This window comes from Centropristis striata, chromosome 13, assembly GCF_030273125.1.
Source record: "Centropristis striata isolate RG_2023a ecotype Rhode Island chromosome 13, C.striata_1.0, whole genome shotgun sequence".
Taxonomy (NCBI): Eukaryota; Metazoa; Chordata; class Actinopteri; order Perciformes; family Serranidae; genus Centropristis; species Centropristis striata.
The window spans coordinates 35,023,883-35,045,838 of NC_081529.1; the positions used below are offsets into that span (position 1 = coordinate 35,023,883).

General features: G+C 36.7%; 1 protein-coding gene across 1 annotated transcript in view; it reads right to left on the minus strand.

Annotated features, from left to right (window-relative positions):
• Nucleotides 1-7,629: 7,629 nt before the first annotated feature.
• Nucleotides 7,630-21,956, minus strand: part of LOC131982624 (cytohesin-3-like) — a 69,174-nt gene continuing 54,847 nt past the window's right edge. Inside the window, exons 9-13 of the mRNA XM_059347152.1 lie at nucleotides 21,464-21,575; nucleotides 14,934-15,010; nucleotides 11,175-11,246; nucleotides 10,871-11,025; nucleotides 7,630-7,755 (exon numbers count right to left, since the gene is read on the minus strand). Of these exons, the coding sequence (XP_059203135.1) occupies nucleotides 7,683-7,755; nucleotides 10,871-11,025; nucleotides 11,175-11,246; nucleotides 14,934-15,010; nucleotides 21,464-21,575 (489 nt within the window). The 3' untranslated portion in view covers nucleotides 7,630-7,682. The remainder of the gene's footprint in view (nucleotides 7,756-10,870; nucleotides 11,026-11,174; nucleotides 11,247-14,933; nucleotides 15,011-21,463; nucleotides 21,576-21,956) is intronic.

Consider the following 21,956-nt stretch of genomic DNA (forward strand, 5'->3'; position numbering starts at 1 on the left):
TCAATTTACATATTTTTTGTCTTTTTTTGTTGTCTTTTTGTGTTTTTTTTTGTCATTTTGTGTCTTTTTTACGTCTTTTTTGTGTCTTTTTGGTCTTTTTTGTGTCTTTTTTGGTAATTTTGTGTCTTATTACATTATTTGGTCACAAAATGACCAAAAAAAGACACAAAAAAGACCAAAAAGAGACAAAAAGACACAAAAAAGACGTAAAAATTACCAAAAAAGACACAAAATGACAAAAATACACAATGAACTGGCCCGAGCAGAGTGATCTGACAATGATTTGTTTCTTACCAAGATAAAAAAAAAAAAACTAGATTTAGAAGTGTTCTAATTCATCAAATTCATCTTGTTTTACAAGTTAATTTCTTATTTTAACCATTCAACATGCTTGTTTCTAGATTTAACAATCTTAATTTAATAAATCTTGTCAAGGTAAATTATCTGTCCATGCAGCAAGATCATTTCCCTCAGATTTACTGTTTGATCTGGTTTTTAGACTAAACACCTTTTTTGCAGTGTACTATTTAACTTTAGGAGGTTTTTTTTGCTCTGTGTCCCTCAATAATCAACTATAAATAAGCATTAATAAGCATTAGGCTAACGTGATGCTTTCTCCCAAAGGTAAAGATTGTATAACAAGCGTTAGATGGCAGGTGAAGGTCCCGGAAGATAAAAAGGCTCAATGTGTCCTTTAAACATGAATCCAGGCTGAAGAGTCATAATGGAAATGTGAATTTAGTTAATTTGGTAAATGAGGAAGTGATCCAGGTGATCCAGGTTTTTTTCTATCTTTCATGTGCAGCTGTTGTATAAATAAATGATGATGTAAAGATGATGCTGCATATTAATTATCTGCTGTTTTTCTGAGTATGTGAGAATTCCTCTGTATAATAAATGTCCTAACAGTAATTCTACATGTATCCACTAGGAGGCACTATGTGTTTTTCTCTTGTTTGGAGTGACATTTTACTTTCACAGGTCACAGTTGGTGTTTTTTTTACAGATGTTTTGTCAAATAAAAATCACGATTCTCTTAACACTTTGTCAAATTCTGTACAGCACACTGCAAAAAGGTGTGGCTTCCAATGTGTGAATATATTATATATGGTTGTTTGGTATCATTGTAAAGGAGAATCTATGGCTTTCATTTAAGACCAAAGTTGTATCTTTCTGACAAACACAGAGGTCACATGACCTCTTTAAACCATAAATTACACACATTTTCCCACAATTTTGGCCTAAACTATCTAGTTGATGTGATCCCTGTAGGATCAAGGGACATCAGGGACCAAAAACCAACAACTGCAACACTTAATAGACTCTGTCAGTTCAGGAAAAGTATAATATATCCATACTATTTCTTTGTGAGAGGTTATTGTGAGCCTTAAATTAGAAGTCAGCGGCTCAGGCCAGTTCACCTCCATTCATTCTTTGGAGCAGTTTGTCAGAAAGATCCAACTTTGGGCTTATACCAGGGGTCTCAAACTCACGGCCCTCGTGACGATATTTTGTGGCCCCCACCTTGATATGAAAGTTTAATGTGAGTTTTAAATGAATGGCACTTTACCGTGTTGTTACCTTTATTTACTTTTTTTGGTAATTTTGTGTCTTTTTTTTTAGTAATTTTGTGTCTTTTGATGGTAATTCTGTGTCTTTTTTGGTCATTTTATGTCTTTTTTTAAAATAATTTAAGTTTTTTTCTGTCATTTGTGTCTTTTTTTGGTCATTTTGTTTCTTTTTGGGTCATTTTGTGTCTTTTTTAATAAAAATAAATTGTGCTAATTCTGTGTATTTTTTGGTCATTTTGTGTCTTTTTTAAAGTAATTTAGTGTTTTTTCAGTAATTTTGTGTCTTTTTTGTTTAGTAATTTTGTGTCTTTTTTGTTTAGTAATTTTGTGTCTTTTTTGGTAATTTTGTGTCTTTTTTTTGGTCATTTTGTGTCTTTTTTTTGGTCATTTTGTGTCTTTTTTTTGGTCATTTTGTGTCTTTTTTTTGGGTAATTTTGTGTCTTTTTTTTTGTCATTTTGTGTCTTTTTTAAGTAATTTAGTTGTTTTTTTCTGTCATTTTGTGTACTTTTTTTTTTTTTTTTTTTTAATTGTCTCTTTTTTGGGTCATTTTGATACTGCCTCCAGCGGTTTGAGACCCCTGGCTTCAATGAAAGCCATGGATCCTCCTTTACAATGATACCGTAACTTTCACAGCTTGACATCCAGCAGAAATGGATTCAGCACAAAAAAAAATACTAGAGGAACAACCAAGAAAACACTTTTACCCCAAAATCCCTCCAGAGTTCCAGAAGTCTGAAGTTACAGCCCTGTGTTCTATTATTGAGGAGGCCACTAGAGGGCGCTCTCTCCCCACTCACCTCCTCCTCTTCTTCTCTCCCCTCAGACTGGAGAATCTGAGCAGCTCAACATGTTCCTTTACCTCCTTTTATTTCTTATTTCACATGTTCTCTAACAGGATTCCTCTGCACGATGTGTTATTCATTCAGCACGCTCTGCAGAAATATCTGTATAATTCATTAGTGATAGCTCATTACTTATGCCAATAAGTAGGTCAAGACAAACATCAATAATAAATACACCGTACATGTGCTGTAAGCTTTATGTATACTTTATATATTGATACACGTAATGTACAACGTGACCCAGAGCTTTTACAGAGAATATAAAAGTTAATGTAATTATTAGAAGATAATATTCTGCCCTGACCACAACAAGGCTTTCATTTTATTTTACAATCACATAGAAAACTACTGCTGTCTATAGTTTTTGACATCATCATCAATGATATTATCATCATCATCATCATATTACTTCACTATAATCATCATCATGAACATCAAACATCATTTTCACTATAATCTTTATCATCATCATCATAAATACGACCGTCTTTCTCACTCATAATCATGGCTTTTTAAAGAGCATCGTCACAGTTATTGACCAATATCATCATCATCATCATCATCATCTTCATATGTTTTTGTATGATTGCACTGTGAAAAAAGGTGTTTAAAAACCAGATAAAAACAGTAAATCTGAGGGAAATGATCTTGCTGCATGGACAGATAATTTACCTTGACAAGATTTCTTAAATTAAGATTATTAAATCTAGAAATAAGCATGTTGAACACTTAAAATAAGAAATTAACTCTTAAAATGTTAGATAATTTATCTTGTTTTAAGAGTTAATTTCTTATTTTAAGCGATTAACGTGCTTATTTCTAGATTGAATAAAAAACAGAAAAAATAGTCAGGAAAACAGAAAAAAGTCAGAAAAACAGGGGGGAAATTAATCAGAAAAACAGGGGAAAAAAAATTCAGAAGAACAGGAAAAAAAATTCAGAAAAACAGAAAAAAAATCATAAAAACAGGAAAAAATAGTCAGAAAAACAGAAAAAAAATAGTCAGAAAAACAGCGGGAAAAAATAATAAAAACAGAAATAAATTAGTGAGAAAAACAGCGGGAAAAAATAATAAAAACAGAAAAAAAAGTCAGAAAAACAGAAAAAAAATTCAGAAAAACAGAAAAAAAAAATCAGGAAAACAGGAGAAAAATTAGTTATAAGAACAGAAAAAAAATCAGTCAGAAAACTAAAAAAAGTCAGAAAAACTGAAAAAAATAATTAAGAAAAACAGAAAAAAATTAGTCAGAAAAACAGAAAAACTCCTTAAAATAAGAAATTAACAATTATTTCTTTCTTACCAAGATAAAAAAAAAACTTTAGATTTAGAAGTGTAAGATAATTTATCTGGTTTTAAGAGTTAATGTCTTATTTTAAGTGTTCAACATGCTTATTTCTAGATTTAATAATCTTAATTTAATAAATCTTGTCAAGGTAAATTATCTGTCCATGCAGCAAGATCATTTGCCTCAGATTTACTGTTTGATCTGGTTTTTAGACACCTTTTTTTTTACAGTGTGTGTTTAAGGCTTTTTGTAAAGAAGACCCCAAACTTGAGCGGATGCAAACGTCAGCCTGAAGGCTCCAACATGTTACACAGAGTGTGCATACTACAACAAAGAGACCAGAAAACCTATACATTATATATACACATACATAACTTAAGCATACGTTGTTTAACATTTACAGGTAGTATTAAACCATTTCACAAATGAAAATAAATACAAAAAATGATAGCTGGTTATTATTTAGATACTTTTTTTTTTTTAAAGAGGAACACAAAAGCAAGCAAGGATTCTTTAGGATTACAAACCAAATGCAAACAGGATCACAACAATACATGGACCTTCACTGACAGGAGAAAAAAAGCTTAATCAGACTGGTACCCTATTGGGCCTTCGCACCGCCATGAAGAGAACCTGCCAGCAGACTTTAAAGTTACAATCCTTAAGATTTACACTAATTCTGCATTTTCTGTATTTGCATTCTGTTGGTGTAGAGTCCACCGTTTCTCTGCAGAATCCACTTACGCAAGAAAACAATGCATGCATGTAACTTAGTGGAGGTTTTATAGCATTTTGTAATTTTTATTTAGTGGATATCAGTTAGGAAAAAGTGTTTTTTGTCTTAAAATAGTCTAAATAAACATAATCTGGAAAAAAATTAAAAAGTCAGAAGTTTTTTGGGGTTTGTTGTCCGAAGGCAACTTTGTAGCATAACGGTTCACTAGTGAAAAAGACAAGGAGAGAGGAGGAGGAGGAGAGAGAGAGAGAGAGAGAAAGAGGAGGAGGAGGTGGAGAGAGGAGGAGGAGGAGGAGGAGGAGGAGAGAGAGAGAGAGGAGGAGGAGGTGGAGAGAGAGAGAGAGAGAGAGAGAGAGGAGGAGGAGGTGGAGAGAGAGAGAGAGAGAGAGAGAGGAGGAGGAGGTGGAGAGAGGAGGAGGAGGAGGAGGAGAGAGAGGAAGAGGAGGGAGAGGAGGAGGAGGAGGAGGAGAGAGAGAGGAAGAGAAGGAGAGAGAAAAAGAGAGAGGAGGAGGAGAGAGAAGGAGGAGGAGGAGGAGGAGAGAGAGGAAGAGGAGGAAGAGGAGGAGAGAGAGAGAGGAAGAGAAGGAGAGAGAGGAAGAGAAGGAGAGAGAGAAAGAGAGAGGAGGAGGAGAGAGGAGGAGAAGGATATATCAGTCTCATTGTTTACTGTATCAGCTGTTTAATGCAAACCCAATATTTCACATTAAAAGCGTGAAACACTGGGTGGCTTTTATTTTGAAGCAGTCAATGGAAACACTTTTTGTATGCATGTGCATTTTTTTCACATCATCAGACCAGCAGTGCAGTAGGCAGCTCATAATAATTTAATTTTTCTGCAACCTGATGACGTGTCTATGTGTTTTAGGGTTTTCTCTGGACACAGTTTGCCAAAAAAAGTGAAATTATCCCCAACTTTGGAATAAAGCGATGCTGCAGCTTTCCATAGACGTTGCATGGCAGCTCCAAGCATTTTGCTGCTGCGTTGTGCATTTTCAGCCTTACAAGCCTTGTACAAGAGGATGCATGGTTGCAGTTTTATCAGTTGCCTTGTTACCTTTTTGTTACCTCTATTAAACACAGTTGTTGTTTCATCAAATCAACCAGAACTGAAATCTTAAGGATTACAACTTTAAGCCAAGAAAAGCAAGTTTCATCTCAAGCTTCGGCAAGAGCTCCTTTTCTACTCAACTAAAATATAAAAAGTATGCACATTTCAAAATTCTCTGCTCCACACAAATAAATGAAATCAGCCCAGCTGACTCAAGACTGCACTGCAGAAAAGGTGTTTAGTCTAAAAACCAGATAAAAACAGTAAATCTGAGGGAAATGATCTTGCTGCATGGACAGATAATTTACCATGACAAGATTTCTTAAATTAAGATTGTTAAATCTAGAAATAAGCATGTTGAACGCTTAAAATAAGAGATTAACTCTTAAAATGTTAGATAATTTATCTTGTTTTAAGAGTTAATTTCTTATTTTAAGTGTTCAACATGCTTATTTCTAGATTTAATAAAAAACAGGAAAAAATAGTCAGAGAAACAGAAAAAAAATAGTCAGAGAAACAGAAAAAATAGTCAGAAAAACAGAAAAAAATTGTTAGAAAAACAGAAAAAAAAATTCAGAAAAACAGAAAAAAAATTGTCAGAAAAAACAGAAAAATAATAATCGGAAAAACAGAAAAAAATAGTCAGAAAAAAAGTCAGAAAAACAGAAAAAAATACGTCAGAAAAACAGAAAAATAATAATCAGAAAAACAGAAAAAAATAGTCAGAAAAACAGAAAAACTCCTTAAAATAAGAAATTAACTCTTAAACAAGATAAATTAAAGTGAAGTGAAATTATCTGTCCATACAGCAAGATCATTTCCCTCCTCCCCTGTTTTTATCTTGTTTTTAAACACATTTTTTGCAGTGTGTGATGCTTTGTTAGGAACCTAAATGTAAGCCAGCGCTGTTTTCTGAGGTTACTCTGAGCAAGGCTTCAGCCGTGGCACCTGGAGAGAAAAACTCAGCACCAGAGTGAGATGACGACGTGGTCCGGTGAGGTTATGCTGCACTGATCCACCAACCGCCTCCAAAACGTCTCTGTTCAGTCTTCGTTCTCTGCAGAGCCGACCGAACGTCCAAACTCTGATTCTGAATTACGACTTTTTCATAAAGCACAGTGGAGGGAACGCTTTATATGCACTCATAACGTAGATGCTGTGTGCATCGATGGCATGCACACTGCTCCTGCATACATATACACACACACACACACACACAAACACACACACACACACAAACATATTGGTCTATAATAACACACATGCATGCATGTGCACCTGAAACATGGCAGTTGTGCTTTAGGGAGACGTAGAAACATGTGACCATGAGAGGGGGAGGGAGGGGCCGTGGATGAGATGGAGGAGAAAATAAAGATGGCTGCTTGGTCGTTCATGTGCTGCTCCATGCAAGAGTCCACATGTCTGGAGCTGGAGCTCCAACGTCCACAGTAGTGTGTGTTTTCTCCGCGGCAAGTGCACAATTGTAGCAAGTGCACAACTTGCAGTAAGTGCACAACTTGTAGCATATGCACAACTTGTAGCAAATGCACAACTTGAAGGAAGTGCACAACTTGTAGCAACTGCACAATTTGTAGCAAGTGCACAACTTGTAGCAACTGCACAATTTGTAGCAAGTGCACAACTTGTAGCAAGTGCATAAGTTGAAGCAATTGCACAACTTGTAGCAAGTGCACAACTTGCAGCAAGAGCACAACTTGTTGCAAGTGCAGAACTTGTAGCAAGTGCACAACTTGTAGTACGTGCACAATTGTAGCGAGCGCACAATTTGTAGCAAGTGCACAACTTGTAGCAAGTGCACAACTTGAAGCAAGTGCACAACTTGAAGCAAGTGCACAACTTGTAGCAAGTGCACAACTTGTAGCAAGTGCACAATTTGTAGCAAGTGCACAATTTGTAGCAAGTGCACAACTTGTAGCAAGTGCACAACTTGTAGCAAGTGCACAATCTGTAGCATGTGCACAACTTGTAGCAAGTGCACAACTTGTAGAAAGCGCACAACTTGTAGCAAGTGCACAACTTGTAGCAAGTGCACAACGTGTAGATAGTCCAGGGGAAACACGGAGGTTCATATTCAAAGTAATTTCTGTGGCGAACCAGCTTGTGTTTGTGTGTTTATGAGCTGAAGGGGAGAAGATGGAGGAGCTGGAGGAGGTGGACAAGAAGAAGATGGTCCTTCTTCATTTCTTGTTGGCGATGCGTCTCTTCCTGGTGGCCAGCATGTCGTAGAAGGGGTCTCTGCTGATGCTCGCCCTGCAGAAGAAGCCAATCAAAGGGACACAGATGAAATAAATAATAAGGCCACATGAGAGGAGGGTCTCCAGCATCTTTGATATGGAAATGGAGGCACATTTATACAAACCCCTGCCTTAACTAGATCAAAAAAAAAAAAAGAAAAAAGTTTGTGCAGTGACCTAGTTTGGTTTCCATGGTTTCTGAATAGGACCCCCGCCCCCCCCAACCTCCCAAGTTTTTTCTTGGTACTCCGCTTTGCTGGAACCTCGTAGTAAAACACACAATCACAGTTTTTTCTCATGATATTCTGCAGGTTTAAAGGTCTGAAGGGCGGCGAACACAGGTGCTCAAGACTCTTCCGCGTTCTCCCGCTCGAGTATCGGAAAAATGCACCGTACAATGAGAGCGAGTGAGTCAGGAAGCCATTGGGGCTCTACTGAGGAGCCCAGTTTCACGGCTGCTAAATCCTGTTAGCAGCAGCACAAAGCAAGAAGAGGCTCAACCCCCCACTGCGGAGATCTCCCCTTCCCTTTACAAACGCCACGCGCTGAAGAATGACTCCATATACGATGACTATCCACTCTCTCATACTGCTCATTGTCTTTCTGCACATTGCACAACCCAATTCCATGAAACAAAAACTCCACTGTGGAGTGATTAAATCCAGGCGAGGCTGCAGTGACTAACACACTCGTTTCATACGGACTGTCTTACTGTGCAATATTTATTTTTTAATAATACACAACACCTGGCAATGTGCAATATTTGTCCTTCAACGTGCAAAATATATTTATGGACACTGTGTTGAATTGAAGATTGTGCACCTCACCTCCCTTTCTTGCCTGTTTACAATTATATCGTATATGTTTTCCTTTACATTTACTTGCCTATGTCTATATTGTATATTTTTATATTTTATTTATTGTCGCACCGCTTTTGGAATCAGCTCTTATGTCTATGGAGTCTTGGGCTATTTTGTCCATTTTTGAATCCTAAATGTCTCTTTTGTGTCTCCTTTTTGTCATTTTGTGTCTTTTTTAGTCATTTTGTGTATTTTTTTTCGTAATTTGTGTCTTTTTTTAGTCATTTTGTGTATTTTTTTTTTTTGTCATTTTGTGTCTTTTTTGTCATTTTGTGTCTTTTTTGTCATTTTGTGTCTTTTTGTCATTTTGTGTCTTTTTGTCATTTGTGTCTTCTGTGGTTTTTTGGTCATTCTGTCTTCTCATTTTGTGTATTTTTTAGTCATTTTGTGTATTTTTTTGGTCATTTTGTGTCTTTTTTTGTCACTTTGTGCCTTTTTTAGGTCATTTTGTGTCTTTTTGGTAATTTTGTGACTTTTTTAGTCACTTTGTGTCTTTTTTAGTCACTTTGTGTCTTTTTTCTGTCATTTTGTGACTTTTCTTGGTCATTTTGTGTCTTTTTTTTGTCATTTTGTGTCTATTTTAGTCATTTTGTGTCTTTTTTTAGTCATTTTGTGTCTTTTCTAATCCTTTAGATTAAAAAACTCCAGACTCCAGAGGGTTAATGTCATTGTACATGCGTATAGTGACAAATAAAGGCATTCTATTCTATTATATTCCTCCAATTCTGTCTTAAAATTATGTAAAAACCGAACATCTTTAACGACCTCGCTAATATAAAATATAAATACACATATTGTCTTTTACTAACGCATCACATTCATTCACATATGAGCCGACTCTCTCCATTGACCCAGTTGGTGCAGCATCATCTGCTCCAGATAAGCAGATAGAGCGCTGCCTCTGTGATCGTCTCCGCTTTAGAAGAGCGAAAATCATCATTTCCATAAAACGCCTTTTATCTCCCCAGACCCCGAGTACTCTTGGACCCCTCCGGTGCAGCACGAGCTGCCAGTACGCTACTACCCAGTTTGGAGCTGCCTCTCCTGGATCTGTTACTGGGTTTACTGGGTTTGCTGGGTGTGCTGGCTCAGCCCTGGGCTGCTATAAGCGGTGACTAATCCTCCATGGTTTCCCCGGTGAATACTCAGAGTATGGGGAGAGTGGAGGAGGGGGATTGCACTATGTTACAGTATACAAGTGTTGTGTTCTGCTGAGCCAACTCTCTTTGACATTGCACCATCTTCAATGCAGCCGATTACTGAGCAACATTTAGGTCACTGACAGCAGGCTGTTATTACCCACAGCTACCGTATGGATGGTAGAAAACACATTTATATAGTTTACGATAGAAAGAAAACACATTTATGTTTCTGTTTCACTATTTCAATCAAATGTTGTAATCAACTCCAATCAGAAAGCTAATAGTATTATATTTGCCTTCTTAGCTTGCGAACATAAAACCAATATGATCACGTGCACTGGTCATTTTGTGTCTTTTTTTTGGTATTTTTTTTTCTTTATATGTATTTTTTGGTGATTTTACGTCTTTTGTTTCTCTTTTTGGTCATTTTGTGTCTTTTTTGGTAATTTTTACGTCTTTTTTGGGTCTTTTTTTGTATTTTTTTTTCTTTATATGTCTTTTTTGCTGATTTTACATCTTTTGTTTCTCTTTTTGGTTATTTTGTGTCTCTTTTGTACATTTTTTTGTTTTTTTTTGTTCGTTTTGTGTCTTTTTTGTGTCATTTTACATATTTTTTCGGTCACAAAATGACCAAAAAAGTCAAAAAATGACCAAAAAAAGACACAAAATGAACAAAAAATCAAACACTTCTCAATCTAAAGTTTTTTTTATCTTGTTAGGAGACAAATAATTATCAGGTCACTCTGCTCGGGCCAGTTCATCACTGCTGGCAGCTTTAATTTATCTTGTTTTCAAGATTCAACATGCTTATTTCTAGATTTAATAATCTTAATTTAAGAAATCTTGTCAAGTGAAATTATCTGTCCATGCAGCAAGATCATTTCCCTCAGATTTACCTCAGAACTGTTTTTATCAGTTTTTTTAAACCCTTTTTTGCAGTGTATTAGCCAAACTACAATTTGACAAAATATAAATTGCCTATATCAAAGTTGTTGTTTGTAGTTTTATGTCTGTTTCTAGTATTTAGTTATTAACACATCTTCTTTGTGAGACTCCAGATGAATAAACCCTCTCAGCAAAAAACAAAATGTTTCCCAAAATGTCAAACTTGTGCTTTGAAGAGTCTTACTTGATGGATTTAATCCACTCTTCTTTCTCTTCCGGCGTGGGCGCAGATATCCTGTAGACCACGTGGTTGCCCTCGACAACGCGTCCATCTGCCTCCGTCTTGCAGGCTTTGATCACCTGGCCTTTGTGATTGGGGTTAAAGAGCTCAAAACAGTTCTGAAGAAGAGACAAAGAGCAGCGCATCAATCCTCTGCTACTGTCGGATTGGATTTCATGTTAATATACAGACATTTAATAAATGTAATAATAAGTCAGGAGCAAAGATAGTTGACATGTGATCTAAGTCTATATTGAGGAACACTCACAGGTTTCCTGGGCTCCTCCACCTCCCTGATGCTGAGGTTCTCCAGAGGGATGATCCCACGAGGCTCCTTGTCCTAAAGAGAGGAGGAAAAACAACCACGTAAATACAAAGGGGGAAAGTATATATATATATATATACACACACACACACACACACAGGTACATCTAAAAATACAAAATTATGATAAAAAATCTAAAATTTATGAGAAAAAGACAAATCTACAAGGAAAAAAACACACATTATATGAGAGAAAAAAATCACAAATTTAAGAGAAAATACTCAAATTTACAAAAAAAATCTAAAATTTAAGACAAAAAATACAAATTCATGATTAAAAAAATATCGAAAAATTCATGCAAAAAATCCCAATTTACTAGAAAAAAAATCTCAAATTTATGATAAAAAATTCAAATTTACAAGAAAAAAATGACAAATTTAAGAGAAAAAAAATGACAAATTTAGGAGAAAAAATCTCAAATTTATGGAGAAAAAAATTCAAATTTACGACCAAAAAAATAAAAAATGTATGAATACAAATTCATGATAAAAAAAATCTAAAAATTTAAGAGAATAAAAATCTCAAATTTATGAGAAAAAGACCACAAATTTACAAGAAAAACAGGCTTGAAATATTTCACTCTGTGTCATGAATCTATATAATGTATGAGTTTCACTTTCTGAAATGATTGACAAAAACGTTTTTCATGATATTCCAATTTTGTGAGATGTACCTGTGTATATATATGTCAGAAAAGAGGTAAGACCAGGAAAGTGGTACATTTAAGAATCATATGAAATGAAGACAAGAAGTGAAGAAATGGACATAAAGGAAAGAAAGAGGATAAAATCTCCTGTGACACGTTTTGCTAGGATGGAAATCAACCCTGTCCCTTCCTCCTCCTCTCTTAAACACAGCAGATAATGTGTGTGTGTGTGTGTGTGTGTGTGTGTGTGTGTGTGTGTGTGTGTGTGTGTGTGTGTGTGTGTGTGTGTGTGTGTGTGTGTGTGTGTGCAGCAGTCAGGCCAGAGGACAGGACATAATGATAGTGTCCTCTAGGATAATAGCAGGCTAGAGAGAGGACAGTGCTGATGCAGCAGTGAGCAGCGACACAGAGGACTTGATAAAAATCTTCACTGACACTCGTATAAACTATTCTCACGGAAAGTGACACAGACAGACAAACACCAACACATGTGGAGACTAGCAGTCATGAGGACAACAACACAACATGTTATATATATAATAAACATCAGCTGTTGGTAGGACATAACTGATGACCATTAAAACATCTAAACCAGCTGACACACTGAATTATTTAATTTCCCAACATTGATCTGGCCCATACTTGCCCCACTGTTCGTTATAATGCTAGAAGTTGTTATATACAGTCATGTGAAAAAATTAGGACACCCTATGAAAGAAGTGTTTTTTTTCCACATATTTGGACATATGGATATTTAATATCAATTTCAACAATACTGAGAGATTCAAGTAATACAACTAAACAATTTAAACTGAATAAATTATTTTTTAAAACCTTCTGTAAAATATAATTTTAAAAAAATGAAATTTCTGGTGGGGAATAAATTAGGACACCCCCACATTTATTCCCACTTAAAATGGCTAAAATCACACACATGTGTATCACATTAGGTGCACATGATTAGAACATCGTTACTCAGCATTTTGAAGGAGGCTTGACCTATTTAAACCTCAGACATTTAGTTTGGTGTGCTCCTGACTGTTGAAGTGAGAGTGAAGACCATGGTGAGATCAAAAGAGCTGTCTTCAGAAAGAAGATTGTAGCAGCTAGTGAGTCTGGTAAGGGATTTAAAATGATCTCAAAAGAATTTGACATCAGCCATTCCACTGTCCGGAAAATAATCTATAGGTGGAGGACATTCAAAACAACTGCCAACATGCCCAGGTCTGGCTGTCCAAGCAAGTTCACCCCAAGAGCGGACCGCAAGATGCTGAAATTAGTCACCAAAGACCCTAAAATGTCATTATGGGACCTACAGCAGGCTCTTGCTACTGTTGATGTGAAAGTGCATGCCTCTACAATCAGAGAGAGACTACACAAGTTTAACTTTCATCGGAGGTGTGCAACGAGGAAACCATTGCTCTCTAAGAAAAACATAAAGGCCAGAATAAAGTTTGCCAGCGAGAACATAGACAAAGACCAGGACTTCTGGAATAATATTCTTTGGACAGATGAGTCCAAAATTGAATTATTTGGACACCAGAACAGAAGACATGTTTGGCGTTAACCAAATACAGCATTCCAGGAAAAGAACCTCATCCCAACTGTGAAGCATGGAGGTGGAAGTGTCATGGTTTGGGGATGCTTTGCTGCAGCAGGACCTGGACAGCTCACCGTCATAGAATCCACCATGAATTCTACTGTGTATCAGAGAGTGCTTGAGGAACATGTGAGACCATCTGTAAAAAAAATTAACGCTGAAGAGGAACTGGACCCTGCAACATGACAATGACCCAAAACATACCAGTAAATCCACCAGGGACTGGCTGAAAAAAGAAATGGAGAGTCGTGGAATGGCCGAGCCAAAGCCCAGATCTTAATCAGATTGAGATGCTGTTGGGTGACTTGAAACGGGCTGTACATGCAAGAAACCCCTCAAATATCTCACAGCTGAAAGAATTTGTTGAAGAGTGGGGCAAACTTTCCTCAGACCGATGTCAGAGACTGGTAGAAGCTACAAGAAGAGTCTCACTGAAGTTATTTCAGCCAAAGGGGGTAATACTAGCTATTAGGGGGTAGGGTGTCCTAACTTTTTCCTCAGTTAAAATATGCATTTTATTTGTTATCTTTTGTTTAATGAGTTAATCAAGGTTATTTTTGTTGTTTAGCTGCAATTAAATCACATTCTTTCCCAGAGATAAATAAAAACAAGATTAGACATCGGTATGTGAACATTTCTTAATAAAGAACTGAATATTTAATGGGGTGTCCTAATTTTTTCACATGACTGTATGTTATATATAAGACTAGGCAAAACATACATTATGGAAATATTGTCATTATCAACTTGTTTTTATAATTTATATTTATTTATTATTGCGTCGTTTCAGCAGATTAATACGGCGCCCTTTCTGTTGACCTCAGTTCAACACTTTGTGCCGTCCCTTCTGACCGGCTAATGTGACTGTCTAATGTCACCGGCTAATGTGTAACCGGCTAATGTGACCGGCTAATGTGTGACCGGCTAATGAGACTGTCTAATGAGACCGGCTAATGTGACCGGCTAATGTGTGACCGGCTAATGAGACTGTCTAATGTGACCGGCTAATGTGTGACCGGCTAATGCGACCAGCTAATGCTACCGGCTAATGTGGCCGGTTAATGTGACCGGCTAATGTGTGACCGGCTAATGTGACCGGCTAATGTGCAACCGGCTAATGTGACTGTCTAATGTGACCGGCTAATGTGCAACCGGCTAATGTGACTGTCTAATGTGACCGGCTAATGTGTGACCGGCTAATGCGACCAGCTAATGCTACCGGCTAATGTGACCGGTTAATGTGACCGGCTCATGTGTGACCAGCTAATGTGACCGGCTAATGTGACTGTCTAATATGACCGGCTAATGTGACCGGCTAATTCGACCGGCTAATGTGCGACCGGCTAATGCGGCTGACTAATGTGACCAGCCAATGTGACCGTCTGATGTGAACGGCTAATGTGCAACCGGCTAACACGTTTACATGCTCTTCAGTTGTCCAGAGTGTGATACTCACTGTTGTGTATTCAAAGTAGTAGAGGCAGTTGTCGGTCAGGATGAACCACCTTCTCTTCCAGGTTTTCACTCGGCCCCCTGAAGAGGAAGAGGAAGAGGAGACAGGAAGTCACACAGAGGCCACAGTGACAGACAGACTGGCTGTCTCCATCAGGAAAAACAGCCGGGATGCAACACTCATTAATGAAGATGACCCACATCCACTGTGTTTTCCCATTCTTTCATAAAAAAAGTGTAAATGTATTACAGAGTGGTACTGTGCGGACATCTGCTGCCATCCAGCCCTGTTATAAATCATGGAAAAAGGCCAAATGAGGCATTTCAAACCACTAATTTTACATGGTTGTTCATCAGTTCACTGCTGTAATTCAATTTCCTTTCTAAGAAAGGCTGCCTGTCATCCACCACATGAGCATGTCATGTGGCAATTAGACTCAGATTAATACCCAACTTAATTAACCCTCTGAACCCCAAACAAAAAAGTAGGTTTTCTTTTGAAGGATCGCCAAAAATTCCCCATTTATCATAGAAAGAAACTGCAAATCACCTTATTTGGACCTTTTTTGAACGGATCATACAAAAATTACAAAATTTCCCGACAGGAAAAGTCACCAAAACAAAGCTCAACACTGTAATATTTCTGTAAAAATCACTTTATTCTACACGTGTCATTTAAAACATTGCATAGATCCTGTTAAAAACATTAAATTCTGAGCTCCTTAGTGACACAAGGAAGTCATGATTGATTGAGACTTGAAACGGTCACGTGACAAATATTTACTGAAACCTAAGAATATATATATATATATATATATATACCCGAGAATGTATATTAAAACCTGAGAATATATATAGAAACCTGAGAATTTATATTGAAACCTGAGAATATATATTAAATCTGAGAATATATAGAAACCTGAGAATATATATTGAAGGTTTTAACTGAAGGTTTTAATATATATTGTCAGGTTTGGAAAAAAAAATTATATATATATATATATATATATATATATATATATATATATATATTCTCAGGTTTTGAATCTTTGAATCCATATTTATAATAATTTCCTGAATGGATTGCCATAAAATACAAAACCACAGTGAGTAAAATGTAAAAAGAGTAAAAAACTGAAGGTTAATAACAAGTACATGCTATTGTAAAGTTAATACTTATGTTTGATGTAAAGAGTTTATGGAGTTCACTTTGACTTTCTGAAATATGCAGGCGGGCCAGTCTGAGGAAAAAACTGAACAGTATGTGATGATTACAATCAACCAGCATTATCTCTCATATCTTCCAGCTTTGCTAAATGAAGACTCACGCAACTGATAAATTATAGCTGACTCATTCATTTTTAAAAGGCAACAAGATAAAACGTCATTGGCTCTCAGGAGAGGAAAGAAAACAGAGCATGATATGATGCTAACGGGCACCTAAAGGACCCTGAAGGAACACGCATGTAGACATGTAAGCACAAAAACACAGTGGGCACGCCGAAGCCCAGAGAGAGTTCACCACCTTATTTGTTAACTTGTGCACTGCAAAAAATGTTAGTCTAAAAACCTGCTCTTCTTGCTGCATGGACAGATAATTTACCTTGACAAGATTTCTTAAATTAAGATTATTAAATCTAGAAATAAGCATGTTGAACACTTAAAATAAGAAATTAACTCTTAAAACAAGATAAATTAAAGCTGCCAGCAGTGATGAACTGGCCCGAGCAGAGTGACCTGATGATTATTTGGTTCTTACCAAGATAAAAAGAACTTTAGATTTACAAGTGTTTGATTTTTTTGGTCATTTTGTGTCTCTTTTGTCGATATTTTGTCTTTTTTGGCCATTTTGTGACCCAGAAAAGTTGTAAGATGGCACAAAAAAGACACAAAAATTACCAAAAAAATTACACAAAATTACCAAAAAGAGAAACAAAAGATGTGAAATCACCAAAAAAGACATAATAAGAAAAAAAATACCAAAAAAGACAAAAAAGATGTAAAAAATACCAAAAAAATACCAATAAAATGCCAAAAAAGACACAAAAATGACCAAAAGAAGACACAAAAAAGACACAAAAATTACCAAAAAAAGACACAAAATTACCAAAAAGAGAAACAAAAGATGCAAAATCACCAAAAAAGACATAAAAAAAAAATTAAAAAAAGACACGCAAAAGACACAAAAATTACCAAAAAAGACACGCAAAAGACACAAAAATTACCAAAAAAGACATGCAAAAGACACAAAAATTAGCAAAAAGAAGACACAAAAAAGACGTAAAAATTACAAAAAAAACCCACAAAATCACCAAAAAAGACATAAAAAGAAAAAAAAATACAAAAAAATACAAAAAGACAAAAAAAAGACAAAAAAAGGACATAAAAAAGACAAAAAAAGCCGTAAAAATTACCAAAAAAACACACAAAATGAAATGTCTTATTTTAAGCGTTCAACGTGCTTATTTCTAGATTTAACAACCTTAATTTAAGAAATCTCGTCAAGGTAAATTATCTGTCCATGCAGCAAGATCATTTCCCTCAGATTTACTGTTTGATCTGGTTTTTAGACTAAACACCTTTTTGTGCAAACAAACGGAGGGAGAGGACGAGTATAAACGTCCGAGCCGTTGGTCTGCAGCAGATTTCAGCCTGTGGAAGCGACTGCAGTGGTAAAGACTGACTGAGGAAGCTCTCCTGCTGAGGGCCACATGGACTCTGTGTGCATGTAATTTATGACACAGACGTTCAGATGCAAAGCTGAGATCACACACACACACAAACAAAACATGAACCAAACATGAAGCCACATGAGCAGCTCGTTGGGATGGTTTCCTGTGTGTGCTTTGACCTGACATTCCTCATTAGTTCCTCTCAGTCTAACACTCCTGATGCTTCAGGGCCGCAGTATGAGCCACGGGGCCCCTGGGCACAGACACACTAAGGGCCCCACCCCTTCTCCTGCAGACCAGCAAGACACACATTTTCTCATAGTTTTGCCTCTTTTTTTGTTGTTGTTTTCTGTCTCTTTGTAGTCATTATCCATCTTTTGGGGTTTTGCCTTTTTGAGGTGATTTTTTTGTCACTTTATCAATATTTTTTTGTCTATTTGTGGTTATTTAGTGTCTCTTTGTGGTTATTTTAGGTCTCTTTTTGGTTGTTTTTTGTCACTTTGTAGTCATTTTGTGTCTCTTTGTAGTTGTTTTGTGTCTCTTTGTAGTTGTTTTTGTCGCTTTGTAGTTGTTTTTTGTTACATTGTAGTCGTTTTGTGTCTCTTTGTAGTCATTTTGTAGTCATTTTGTGTCTCTTTGTAGTTGTTTTTTGTCACTTTGTAGTTGTTTTTTGTTACATTGTAGTTGTTTTTTAGTACTTTGTAGTTGTTTTTTAGTACTTTGTAGTCGTTTTATGTCTCTTTCTAGTCATTTTGTGTCTCTTTCTCGTCATTATCCATCTTTTGGGGTTTTGTCTTTTTGAGGTGTTTTTTGTCACTTTATCAATATTTTTTAGCCTATTTATGGTTATTTGGTGTCTCTTTGTAGTTGTTTTTTGTTACTTCGTAGTCATTTTGTATCTCTTTGTAGTCATTTTGTGTCTCTTTGTAGTTGTTTTTTGTTACTTTGTAGTCGTTTTGTGTCCCTCCAAGGTCTTCTTTTGTTACCTTGTAGTTGATATCTATCTATTTGTAGTTATTTTGTGTGTCTGAGGTAGTGTTAGTGTCTTTTTTGTGTCATTTTCAGTAATTGGGGTTCTTTAGGTCGCTTTCTACTTGTTTTTTGTCTATTTGTAGCTATTTACAGTTTCTTTTGGGTCATTTTGTGTCTCTTTGTTGTTGTTTTTCAGTCTCTTTTTGTGTCTCTTTTTTCGTGCCCCTCCCTTTCTGTAGTTACTGTGTCTCTTTGCAGTTTCTTTGTGTTTCGCTGTCATTATTAAGAGTCTTTTCCTGGTCTGTATGTGTTATTTAAGTCACATTTTGCAGGTGAAGGCCAGGTGGGGGGCCCCTGAGCCTGTGCCCAGTAGGCCCCATTCAGTCATTTGATGGTTGCAACACTTTTCACTGCAGCATATCCTTCCTGTTTTCCACGGCGCCCCACTAGAGCCTATATGGGCCACTCACAATCTGAAAAAAAGCTCCGGGTTTCCTTACATCTCAATAGACTCTGGCTATTGAATTAGCGTGGCCAAATTTCCGCTCAGCACAGAGAGATATTTGCTAAAAAAAAAAAGAAGGCATTTGTTCCTTCAGATCCTTCAGGGTTTATTTTTAGAGAGTTAAATTTGAAATATTATAGCGAGAACTGGTGCGGGAAATAGCTCCAGGGAGGAACCGTACTAGAATGTAATCATGTTAGGACTGTGAGCCACAATGGGGCTATTTGCATTCATACTCACTAGTTTGATGAGACTAAAGAGACGTTACACAGAGCGAGAGGAATGTGTGTGTGTGTGTGTGTGTGTGTGTGAACATAGCAATAAAACTGATCGCCTGCAGTGCATTTGCCCTTTAACCTTTGACAAACGGTATCCAGGCGATTACAGTTTTATGTCCAATAATAAATCAACCTCTAACAATGATTAAAAGTGTTTAAAAAAAGAACTAAAATTAATGTCCTTAATGTGGTGTGAACTGCAGAGCGAGGAAATCAAAAACACGTGTAAACAAACAGGAAATGGCAAGAAAGAAGAAGAAAAAAAAAAAGTAGAAATAAGACCAAAAACAGTATTACCTCATTGAGAAAGCATACAACCACATCAAATCCCTGGCACGCACACACAGAATAAATAATTTCAGTGTGTGTTTTTCTCCCTGAACTACATTGTGATTGCGTAAACAATGCACAAAAACACGCCTACAGCATTTTAACACGTACTGTAAAATTCTCTTTATGGGAACTGATTGTGCGGTGAGAGTTTGCACACTTTAAACATGGATATGAGGCTCATTCCCATGTTCAATTATGTCTCATAAGTTATTCCATTTGTTACACAGCTTTACAGCATACAACTTATTTTTATTGCCTCTCCAGAATATAATAATAATATCCATGCTTTGATTTGGTATCAAAGACTTTTTACTCAGACCCCTCCCCCTTTAAATGTTTATAAACCTGGGAAAGCCATACACCATCTGAATGAATGAAATTGCATGGTTTTTGCTCCAAATCTTCATGGTATGAGCATAAAGTGGGCATGTCTGTAAAGGGCAGACTTGTGGCTACCCATAGAACCCATTTACATTCAGATATCTTGAGCTCTGAGTTTAAGGGACTCCTTTAAAAATGTTTAAGTACGGTGGCCTTGAGAGCTCACAGCGCTGTCACTTAAGAAAACACATGCAAATACACGAAAAACAAGCAAACTGAGAAAACATCATCAATTTGAAAACAAGAGCACAGCATTTAGAAAACGTGCTGCAAAAACCACAACACAACAGAAGTGTTTCCAGAGAACACTTAAAAGTGATGCACACGTCTGGACACACTTGATATTATCAAGTTACTTCAAGATAATTATAATTTCACGTTATAACGATATAACGCCAAACATACAAGTAAAAAGAAACACAACACAATACAAAACAGTGAAATATAAAATCTGTAGCTGTATGAATATAAAATCTGTAACTGTATGATTATATACATATAAATATAGTGCACAGAGTCAAGCTATATACAATGCTGTACAATATTATAATATCATACAATATTGCAAATAAATAAATTATACACTTTTTAGTTGGTCTCTCTCAACGGCACCGTATTGGTTTTGGTCTTGCTAGGCCGCTAACGTTAGCATGCTATCGATCGCCGGCTAACGTTAGCATGCTATCGATCGTCGGCTAACGTTAGCATGCTATTGATCGGTGGTTAACGCTAACATGCTATGATCGTTATAACGTGAAATTATAATCATCTTGAAATAACTTGATAATATCACAAGTGTGTCCAGATGTGTGCATCACTTTTAAGTGTCCTCTGGAAACACTTCTGTTGTGTTGTGGTCTATTTGCAGTGCTTTTTCTTATTGTGTTGTGTTGTAATGTGGTCTTTGCAGCGCATTTTTGCAGCTATGCTGTTGTCAAATTGATGAAGATGTTTTGTCAACTTGCTTGTGTTTTGTGTATTTGCATGTGTTTTCTTAAGCTGCAGCGCTGTGAGCTCTCAGAGCCACCGTACTTAAGCCAGTTTTTGCCTTGCCAAAACTTTAGAGCGTTGTTTAGCCCACTTCCCGATGAGATATCATAGTTGGCACAAATACCAATAGATACCAATATATTCACTGGCCACCCAGGCCACTCCCTGAAACGCCCCTTTACTGAGTCAAAACCACGGTCCTACTACCTGGTGAGACAACACGAGTGATATTAAGCTGACTCTGGTTCTCACTGGGCTGTGAGGATAAAGCCACAGTTGTAGCGTGGATAAGTGGGTGAGTAACCAAATAAAGTCATCCAGGATGTCTTGCATTCCCTCAGCAGGGGGAATGTGCGGACAGACACACACACACACACACACACACACACACACACACACTAACCTAATTTGAGCAGCCAGCCCTCTCTGTCTGGGTTGAAGAACGTGTGCGTCAGGTCGTTTCCATCATCCTCTGGGATCTTAAAGGGTTCGCTCTTGATGCTGTCGTATAGATTCTGGACAGAGAAGGAAAACAAAAAGAAATGATCATTATGGAACAGAAAAATTCACATTTGAGCTGATCATAAACAAACCAGCATTACTAATTATGCACATTCAACCCACCCTTCAGATTAACGGAGCATTGGCAGAAACATTGACAGATTCTATTTCAGTGTCAGACAATGATTCATACCTTAATGACTCTGGAGCTTTAACAAAGTTTCTTTTTCTACTAAAAAGAAGCTAAAGACGTCAGCCTACACAATAGCCGTGTTTCCACTAGGGGGAAGAGTGTCCACCGGGAAAGTCTCAGGTCACGCCCTCTCAAAAGTCGCTCACTCTGCGTGTCTCCATTACAAAGAAAAACTCCAGAGGGATTTAGAGACTCTTGAGGT